Source organism: Phycodurus eques, chromosome 7 (genome assembly GCF_024500275.1).
Source record: "Phycodurus eques isolate BA_2022a chromosome 7, UOR_Pequ_1.1, whole genome shotgun sequence".
NCBI lineage: Eukaryota > Metazoa > Chordata > Actinopteri > Syngnathiformes > Syngnathidae > Phycodurus > Phycodurus eques.
The window spans coordinates 2380109-2391267 of record NC_084531.1 but is presented as its reverse complement, the minus strand read 5'-3'; the positions used below and the strand labels follow the sequence as shown (position 1 = coordinate 2391267).

The window sequence follows — 11159 nt, the reverse complement described above, 5'->3', positions numbered from 1 at the left end:
TTACCTTTGTAAAATTATGTATTAGTTATTTCTGTGACCATTGTGGTTTTTTCTTTGATATGGATATTTTAACAGAGAGTGAAATTATTTTGGAAAAATGTTTGAACTTTAAAGGTTCTAAATTAATTTAAGTTCGCGGGAAATATTGAATCTTCAAGCAAAAAGATGACGAGGAGAAACCTCTTGGCAAGCAGAGAGGTCAGATACAGCACATCCAGAAATAATGTAGTGCTTTACTTTTTCCACATTTTGTTATGGCACATTGTGGATGCTTCAGAATTTCAGTCTGTTATAGCGTGATGGTTTTTTTTGGGTGACTGTTCCCAACTACTTCTGAGCTAATCCTTCTTCCTCTTTCTCATGATCATCTTCACACCACAAGATCTCCAGACCGAGGGTGATAGTTTTGTTCTTCCATTTGCAGTCACACAGATGTTTACATCTCACCAAGCTTCTTACTGATGTTCTAAGAGCCCATTCCAGTCTTGTGTTGGTCTACAGTCACTGTTACATCCTTTGACAGCTCTTTGTATTGCTAATGGTAGTGGAGAGTAAGCAATGGAAGATTCTGTGGACAGTCTTATTTGGTACACTTAAATGTGTATGTTCTGTCGGCCTCGGGGCCATGTTACCAGTTTGTGGAAGCCAGCTTTCTTGCTGATTGGCAGGGGACCAAATGCTGACTTCCGTTGATCAAATTAATTCATACATTCACATATTTTCTTCAAGCTTTAGTCTATAGTCTGTATTTCTGCTCATTTATTTTAAGTTGGCAAAATGTAAACAATTGGCAGTGGATCAAACATTTTCCTCCCACAGTAGTGGAATCCCACTGCTGACCATGTGTGGAGTTCATCTCATGTATCTAACTAATGAAGGTTGCATATTAAACAAGAGATTTGAAAGAAAGCTTTCAAACAATAACAGTTGTTCAAGCATACTTAAGATGAGGCTTTGACGTATTACAGTAAAACTAAACAATGTGCTTTTACTTTTTTATGCAGCGGCAAAGATTTGGAGATGCTCTCTTTTAATGGAACAATGGAAATTAAGTAAGCAAATCCATTCAAACCAGAGGTTGAAGGTTAAAGGACAAAGGGCACTGGACCAACCTGTATAATAAAGACTTTGTCATACATCACTTATATACCTATGAATATTCAGTCACACTACGAACACATTTTCAAGTTCTTTGGATGCAAGAATTAAGATACAAACTAAGCAGTCTGGTCATAAGAAATAACTGTCAGACAAGTTATGCATTTCTTTAAATGTCACATTTAATTTTGTCAAAATTTTCCAGATGAACCTTCTGGGTAGATTTTAGATCTCCAAAATGACAATCACTAAGTGGATACCTAATCATTAACTTTGATTTGCAGTTTAGAAGGGAATCATGTAATAAATACAGGATAAGTGTATATTGTGTGTATGTAAACTGCAGACTCATTCAAGGTTACAATGCATCTGATTAAAACATCAAACATCGTACAAACATTTTTAAGATGGCAAATTAAACAAATCCAGTGATTGCAGAATTGTGGTTAGTTTTTCACAAAAAGGTATGCCAGTTATTTGAAATATAATTTGATTCAAGTACTTCATTCCAACACAAAATAAAGCAAAAGGCATTATCGACACAAGGTCATGTAAGCGATGGCAAGGGAGAGTCACAACTTGGACCATTGACAGTTTGTGTTCATTCCTGAGAAATTTCAATTCAGTTTTTAATTAGGACTTGCGGTATGTCTTCAAATGATTAAATCTTTTCAAGGAAAGGTTGTCAAGAGACAGCATGCATGAAGAATGAAATATATATATATATATATATATATATATATATATATATATATATATATATAGAGAGAGAGAGAGAGAGAGAGAGAGAGAGAGAGAGAGAGAGAGAGAGAGAGAGAGAGAGAGAGAGAGAGAGAGAGAGAGAGAGATGTCTGAACAAGTTTCATACGTGTGCATATCGTGACTTTTTTTTTTTTTTTTTTTTTACATGATGTATTTTATTGTGAATTAATACTGCTTACTAGTTTCTCAAAGTTGTATCTATTGGCAATTGCGTCTTTGTCTTTCTGTAAATAAAGGTCACTAAAGAAAAAGTTGAAGGCCAATTATTATTATTATTATTACTACTCCAGTAAATAGACAAGCAGCCATTTAGCCTAGCATAGCATACAGAGGACCTGATGTCACCATATTCCAGCCAGTACCTCATTTAATGTGCATTCAGACTCGTTTCAACAGTTTTGTGCCAGTTTTTTTGTGTATGTGCCCTTCCAAATCAATTTGAATTTATCCAGTGGCACGTCTTAAAGACGATCAATATAAATGGATGGGTCCAAGTTAAAGTGTCACAGCTAAAGGTTATATCGTTCAAAAGGAATATTAGGCCACACTGATATAAAGCTGGTCTCAGCTATTTGCTTGTTTGTGTGGGAATATCTAAATTCAAGAGTTGAAATTATGTCTCTCATCTCCAAAAATAAAATTGTATTATTTTAAGATGAACATGTTTTCTTGTAATATTTCTACAATATTTTCTTAACATTGCAAATTATTGCTTGCAACATTTTACCATTAATAAGTCTTTTTTTTTTTTTAATTCACACATCTGTCTTGTCTTGTAATTTAACCTTTTTTTTTTTCTGGTGAGTGTGGGCCTAAACTCCTTCAGCCTAACCACGTAATACACTGGTGCCCTGACTTACGAGTTTAACTCATTGTGTGACCACCTTCATGACTTAAATCAATCATATATCTCAAATTGCCCTGCGATTGGCTGGCGACCAGTTCAGGGTGTACCCCGCCTCCCGCCCGAAGATCGGTGGGATAGGCTCCAGCACGCCCGCGCGGGACCCTAGTGAGGATAAGCGATACAGAAAATGAATGGATGTATCTCAAATCAATTCCCCCTATTGGAATGAATGGGAATGCTATTAACCCGTTACAAAGCCTTAAAAAAACATTTTTTTGCTACGTTTTTAATGAAGAAAAATAGTATTGTAAACCATAAAAATTGTGTGTAAAGTGTCATAAAGTCAAAAGTGCTGGAGAGTGCTTTGTAGCTCTCCTCGAACACTTCCTCCATCCCTCTACTCAGCAACTGTGGCAGTTTGGACACAGAGGGTTTAGTTAACCAGCGAGAGCTCAGCAGAAGGGCATGCTCCCTTTCCAGGGCTTCCTAACAGCACAATCCCTTGCAATTTTCACTTACTTCCAAGCCATACTGAAGGCTAATTCAGAAAGGAAAAAATTTATTACATGGCACGGAGCGAATCACGTTCACAAAAACTCAACTAAGCATTCAGCATGGCTGTCAGAAAGCATAGCAAGCAATATTTGTCCGACAAATGTGTTTGTAAATCAATTTGTTAGTGAACCGAGGTTCCACCTTCATTGCTCTTATTTGTTCACTGCGCTGGCACAGTGGGGGGTCAGAAGCGCACTCGTAACGCAAGTCATTGCACCCAAAACGAGGCAAGATTATTAGCCAGCCGCCAGCTTGTCTAAAAAAAAACTCCTTAGTTCGAGCACCTTTGTATTTCAGATACTAAAATTGTGTATTATTTTGCAGCTTTTTAATCATTAGTCATTTTTTGCACAAGGCAGCAGCTAACCGAAAACAAAGGGTGGGTGACCACTTTCTGAATGCGCTGTGCATGCCTTTTCTCTCCCTTTTTTTTTTTTTTTTTTTTAAAAAAAAAAAAAAACCAAAGCTAACATGCTAATTCATAGCTTAAGTCACATTCTGGATTCTAATGATTGCTTCCATTTTGGTTATGGTTGCTAAAACTCCAACAGCATAAACATCCTTCCATACAAGTACAGTACACGCTTTGTAAAGTGTACATTTAAAATGTCATGGTTTTCTTAGGCATCTATTTACATCCTTGACACTGAGCTTTGAACACACAGCCATTTGGGGTTAAGAAGCAACTCTTCCTCGCCAAAAGCTAATGTCATATTATTATTATGGAGCCAAAATGTGCTAACAGTCAGGTAACCCTTGGCCATTGATGAGAAATGGCAAAAAAAAAACAAAAAACAGATGAATTCAATTTGGAGTTGAATGCTTTGTAGAACGTAAGGGGTGGTGAGTGGTAGGGCCAAAGATTAGATCATTTCTGTATAAAAGCTTGAATGGACATTCAAATGTTTTTGATTCATCTCCATGAGCGTATGGAGGTAAACAAAACCAAGTTAGAGAGCTCAAGAGGTAGAGACCAACACGGTGAATCCTTTATATACAAATTCACGCAGTGTTGCTGCAACGACAGGGTGAACATCAATAACGAAACAAGGCTTCTTATACTTGTCTACAAATCTGCTGTACACACAACATACAGCTGACATTACTGTGTATTCCACTGGACAGCATTATTTGTCCTCTAGATTTAATAGTTGCAGGGTAAAAATAAAGAAAATATATACATTTGTATGCAAGGTTTAAAAATAAAATTAACTTCACAGCCTTAGAAATGTGCAGGCTAATACAATTTCTATACAGTGGTACATTTTAGGTTGTGTGTATATTAGCTTCTCTATTTCACATATATACATAACCATACTTCTGAGGTGAGAGGAGAACACATGCCTTAGGACAAGAACAGGATAGAAAATCTAAAAATATATTAATTCAAAGATTTTTTTTCTGGATACGGTGTACAAGTACCGTACAACACGGTGTACAAGGTGCTGGGAAGACCTCAGAATCTTATTACCTTTCGGGAAAAAAAATGTTAATGCTACTTATTTCCTGTTTATGCTCTTTAAAAATGACCTATGAATAGAGAGAGTCAATAGTAAATGGTGATATATTCAAGTACACTAATTACAACCTTGAGAGTATGCTATTGCTGGTTTTACTCGTTTCTAGTATGGTGCATTTTCTTTTTGATGACAAGTCTGCATTTATCCATATGGTCCTTAGAAGAACAATCATATAAGAAATGTTTAAAAATAGGCAGATTCCTAGGGAAGACTGGATCTTGCCTGCTGTAAAATACCACTTTTCTCAGCTTCCTTTATTTCGAAGCTTACACTTCTCTGTAATTATTTTTTGTACCTCACCACCATCTTAGCTAAAATGATCCTGTCTCTGTTAGGGTTAGGGTTAGTATGACATGGACTAAGTGAAAGAAGGATGGCAAATGGGAATTAAATTGTAATTGCAGAAGGGAATCACATCCCGTTTGAAAAGTGTGATACAGTACTAGAAAAACGGTCTGCAGCATACAAATGAACTAACTTCCACACCTGGAAGTAGTTCTGTGAGATGGATTTGTTTTTAAGTTTCCAAAGGGTCTCAATTCATTTGATAAGTAGAAAACCTGCTACATCTTTTTTCTTTAGAGAATAGTTTTGATGAACATTTCTGTTCACTTGCCGTTGCTTTTTTCGATACAATTTAATTCATTATTCTATCATATTTAAAGACAGACAGATGGCAAATAAATGGACTGATAAGCAGTGAATTTTGGAATGCCGATTCGACATGTATAGAGAAATACAGTGAGTCAAGGAAAAGCTCACAGTAGGATGAGGGAATGCAGAAATCTTTCTAGATTTCTTTTTCGTTGCTCACTTTGAGTGAGTTTGGGATTTGGCCATTAAATTAGGAGGTGCACAAGTAGAAAACATCAAAACAGACCAACATTTTTGTGTAAAATATGTTATTGGCAAAATTTAGACTTCAAACTGCTTGCACACGGGTTAGGGTTGAGATATCAACATACCTCAACAAGACCTCCGTTCAACAAGGATCTAATCAGAGGGCTCTATTTCCATAGATGGCGCAACTGCAGCGGGGCGCAAATCCTGGTGGATTCAGATTTTCATGCAAGCGTAAGGCTCTCTGCGTGTGTTTGCGAATTTGGCAGACCAGTCTATGCTAAGCTTTGATCGGGGCACAGGCAGACATACTGAGGTTTGCAGATATATTTAAGTTGCCAGCGGTTACCACCAGCTCATTCTGTATTTAAGAAGGGTACCCCGCTCACGTTGTCTGTTGTCACACAGGCCACGAGAGGAGACAATGCGTGGATCGCTGCGATTACGCATCCTGCTCTTCCTCACAGAGATGTCTCCATCGAGACATTAAAAGGGAACGACCGCTTTGATTGGTGGTGAATGAAGTCGGTCTTAAACACGCCAACAGTGGCTGCTCTACGAAATTCACAACAGCGATCTAAACCGCCCCTGGTGCAAAGCTACACCGCCCTCTGCCACGGATTTACGCCAGTCACAAAATAGGGGCTACAGTGTTTTTGGTTTTTAAATCGGGAATTTTTGCAACACTTAATCCAAAAGAAGGATCAGCCGCAGTAAGGAGTCTCAAGAAAATAATAATAGGAAAAATAAAACATACCAAAAACAATGTTAAAATTAAGGAAGTGTTGTTCTTTTTGTTTTAACATTAACCGTGGTTAACCAAGTGTTATTTGTATCACTGTAAAATTTTAATAAGGATACAATATTAGCATACTTAAGCTATTTTGCTAGGCCAACCCTACAGTGGCTGAAATAAGTATTTAATACATAATTCTTCTCACTAAATGTACTTCTAAAGGTGCTATTGACCTGAAAAGATGTTGGGAACAACCCAGGTAATCCATACATTCAAAGAAAGTAGCACAAATATACTCAGAAATTAGGTTGTGTGTAAAAATGTGAAATAACACAGGGAAAAAGTATTGAACACATGAAGAAAGGGAGGTGCAAAAAGGCATGGAAAGCCAAGACAACACCTAAAATCTAACAATAATCAAACAGCAATCCCGACCCTTGTCAATGCAAATGAATATCAGCTGGTTCAGTCCTAACTGATGGCCGACAAAAAGGTCTCATTGCAAAGCTGTGAGTCAAGACACATCTCATGATGGGTAAGAGTAGAGAGCTGTCTCAAGACCATCACAAATTAATTGTTGCAAAACATAACCATGGCATTTGTTACAGGCACATATCTAAGCTTCTGAACGTTCCAGTGAGCACGGTTGGAGCCATAATACGTAAGTGGAAAGTCATTTATATCACTATAAATTTGTTTGATCAGATGCTCCTCGCAAGATTTCTGACAGAGGAGTGCAAAGAATAATCAGAAGAGTTGTCCAAGTGCCAATGCCCACCTGTGGAGAGCTTAAAAAAAACGGGAATTAGCAGGTACTGTTGTCATAACAGTGAGTAATCCACTCCGCCGCCATAGCCTGTATGTACGCTCACCACATTGCTTAAAAGAAAAGTATGTCAAAGCTCGTTTAAAGTTTGCTGAACGACATTTGGACAAGCCAGTTAAATACTGGGAGAATATAGTCGGGTCTGATGAGAGCAAAATTTAACTGTTTGGATGCCATAATGCACACCACATTTGGAAAAGAAATGGCACTGCGCATCACCCTAAAAACACCATACCAACAGGGAAGTTCAGAAGTGGGAATATGATGGTGTGGGGTTGATTTTCAGCAAATGGTACTGGTAAACTTCACATTATTGAAGGAAGGAACAATGGGCAAATGTACAGAGACGTTAGTGACAAAAATCTGCTGCCATTTATGAGCATGATGAAAATGAAACGAGGGTGGACATTTCAGCAGGATAATGGTCCAAAACATACTGCCAAGGAAACTCTCAATTGGTTTCAAAGACAACAAAAAAATAAAGCTGCTAGAATGGCCCAGCCAATCACCTGAGTTGAATCCCACTGAAAATCTATGGAAAGAACTGAAACTCAAGGTCCATAAAAGAAGCCCAAGGAACCTTCTAGATTTGAAGACTGCTTGTGTGGAGGAATGGGCCAAAATCACACCAGAGCAATGCATGCGACTAGTTTCTCCATAAAGGAGGCGTCTTGAAGCTGTCATTGCAAACAAAGGCTGTTATGCAAAGTATTAAATAAATATCAGTTGGGGTGTTCGATACTTTTTCCAAGTGTAATTTCCCATTATTACACACAACTTAATTTCTGAGTTTATTTGTTCTACATTTTTGTATGTATGGATTACTTGGGTTGTTCCCAACATCTGGTGAAATGTTCATGTCAATAGCACCTTGGGAAATATATTTAAAGAGAAAAATGGTGACGTGTTAAATACTTGTTTCAGCTGCTGTATTTGCGACACATTGCCTCGTTATGTTCTTCACGTGGCATGTGTGGGTGCAATCAAATGTGGCCTTAACTGAACAAGTCATTAATTTAAATCCACAAAGCATGTTTGTTTACCATACTAGCATGCTAAACTCACGAGCGCCTAACAAAGAAGCTAAGGCCTGCATCCAGCTTTTTGCCCATTGAAGAACTTAACCTTAATTTCAGGTGCTACTCGACTACTGTAAACGCGAATTAACCCAATTAAAAAAATGGCAGGTGCTGCTCACATAAAATCTGTCTGAATACAGTGGGTACGGAAAGTATTCAGACCCCCTTAAATTCACTCTTTGTTATATTGCAGCCATTTGCTAAACTCATTTAAGTTAATTTTTCCCCTCAATGTACACACAGCACCCCATATTGACAAAACAGCCATAAGTATTCCGACCCTTTGCTCAGTATTTAGTCGAAGCACCCTTTTGTGCTAATACAGCCATGAGTCTTTCTTGGAATGATGCAACAAGTTTTTCACACCTGGATTTGGGGATCCTCTGCCATTCCTCCTTGCAGATCCTTTCCAGTTCTGCCAGGTTGGATGCAGAAGGTTGGTGGACAGCCATTTTCAGGTCTCTCCAGAGATGTTCAATTGGGTTTAAGTCAGGGCGCTGGCTGAGCCATTTAAGAACAGTCAGGGAGTTGTTCTGAAGCCACTCCTTCGTTATTTTAGCTGTATGCTTAGGGTCAATGTCTTGTTGGAAGGTGAACCTTCGGCCCAGTCTGAGGTCCTGAGCGCTGTGGAAAAGGTTTGCGTCCAAGATATCCCTGGAATTGGCCGCATTCATCTTTCCTTCGATTCCAACCAATCGTCCTGTCCCTGCAGCTGAAAAACACCCCCACAGCATGATGCTGCCGACACCATGCTTCACTGTTGGGACTGTATTGGAAATGTGATGAGCAGTGCCAGGTTTTCTCTACACATAGCACTTGAATTAAGGCCAAAAAGTTCTATCTTGCTACGATAGGCTGGAAACCAGTTCAGGGTGTACCCCGCTCCTGTCCAATGATAGCTGGGATAGGCTCCAGCACGCCCGCGACCCTAGTGAGGAGAAGCGGCTCAGAAAATGGATGGAAGTTCCATCTTGCTCTCATCGGACCAGAGAATCTTATTTCTCACAATCTTGGAAGTTCTTCAGGTGTTTTTAGCAAACTCCACGCGGGCTTTCATGTGTCTTGCACTGAGAGGCTTCCGTCAGGCCACTCTGCCATAAAGCCCCGACTGGTGGAGGGCTGCAGTTATGGTTGACTTTCTAGAAATGTCTCCCATCTCCTGACTGCATCTCTGGAGCTCCGCCAGTGATGTATGGGTCCTTCTTTACCCATCTCACCAAGGCTCTTCTCCCCCGATTGCTCAGTTTGGCCGGACGGCCAGCTCTAGGAAGGGTTCTGGTCATCGCAAACGTCTTCCATTTAAGGATTATGAGGCCACTGTGCTCTTAGGAACCTTAAATGGAGCAGAATTTTTTTTGTAACCTTGGCCAGATCTGTGCCTTGCCACAATTCTGTCTCTGAGCTCTTCAGGCAGTTCCTTTGACCTCATGATTTTCATTTGCTCTGACATGCACTGTGAGCTGTATGGTCTTATATATACAGGTGTGTGGCTTTCCTAATCAACTCCAGTCAGTATAATCAAATGAAGGTGTAGAACCATCTCAAGGATGATCAGAAGAAACGGACAACACCAGAGTTAAATATGAGTGTCACAGTAAAGAATGAATACTTACGTCTGTGTGATATTAAAATGTTTCTTTTTTAATAAATCTGAAAAAAAAAAAAAAAATCAACAATTCTGTTTTTTTGTGTCAATATGGGGTGCTGTGTGTACATTAATGAGGGAGAAAATTAAATGATTTTAACAAATGGCTGCAATAACGAGTGAAAATTTTAAGTGGATCTGAATATTTTTTTATATTTTCCACTGTATATCGCCTCTTAAAATGCAGGCATAACAAAATGCATACATTTTAAGTGTAAAACTTCATACATTTTAAATCAATTACTTTCCTGTATGCTAGAACACTTTTGAAATAGCTAAATTGATATTTCCTTCATTAAAATTTGCTCTTAAAACAGATACAAAGTGTGATTCATGGGTAGACAGTGGAAGGATGTACCCCTAAAATATGTTTCTTTGTCAAAAATGTTCATTTCAAAAATACTTTACTTCCTTTAAAATTGGCCTGATATCCAACAACAACCATTTTGCACACAATCAATGTTTTTGCTTGTGTGTGTGTCTCCTCATCTTTGGTAATTAATAGTTACTAGAAGTTAAAAAATTCTGGAGTACAGGATGTAAGAAACTCCTATTACAAGTATCAGTTAATGTATCAATGGGCCCAGGAACATTGTTCCATAAAAACGGGAACTTAAAAGTTCCTAAAATCTGATGATGCAGCTACAATTGATTGTCTGAATATTAGGTTGAGTTGGTTTTCATGCCAATTTGGTAACTTAACAGTGCAGACGAAAAGACAGCTGTAGTACTATAAACCTTGTCACAGGGGGGAAACTCACAATCACAGCTTATGAAAAGCACATTTTTAAAATACAAATCAGTTTTTAAATATATACATAAAAACAAATGTACTTCATTATGTAGCAGTATGATGCAAAATGTTATCTTAGTCGATGATATTGTACATGACATATATACCACATTCTGATTTGGTCTACAGAGCATTTTTCATAAATTTGCAACCTTCTAATACACCCGCATATAGCGGTAATTAGTGGATACATATGACCAGCAGAACGTGGAGCCCTGCTATCCAGTGAAATGCTACCCCAGATGACAGAAGACATTGAGATGCTTTCATGATTCCATTTTAGCATCTTCACAGTTGGAAAAGATGACCACACTCACTACAGCAACTATTCCCACACCAGTGGAGAAGGAGGCATTTCAGAGGGCTGAGCCACTGTGGAACTGAACAGAGCAAGCAACAAGTAGGTGAAGTTAATATTAGCAATGCACAGGTGAAGTACTTCAAGACAGACCGTCTCT

General features: G+C 38.4%; 1 protein-coding gene across 1 annotated transcript in view; it reads right to left on the bottom strand.

Annotated features, from left to right (window-relative positions):
- Positions 1-1212: 1212 nt before the first annotated feature.
- Positions 1213-11159, bottom strand: part of nlk2 (nemo-like kinase, type 2) — a 54198-nt gene continuing 44251 nt past the window's right edge. The window contains exon 11 of the mRNA XM_061681292.1: positions 1213-11081. Within this exon, the coding sequence (XP_061537276.1) occupies positions 11027-11081 (55 nt within the window). The 3' untranslated portion in view covers positions 1213-11026. The remainder of the gene's footprint in view (positions 11082-11159) is intronic.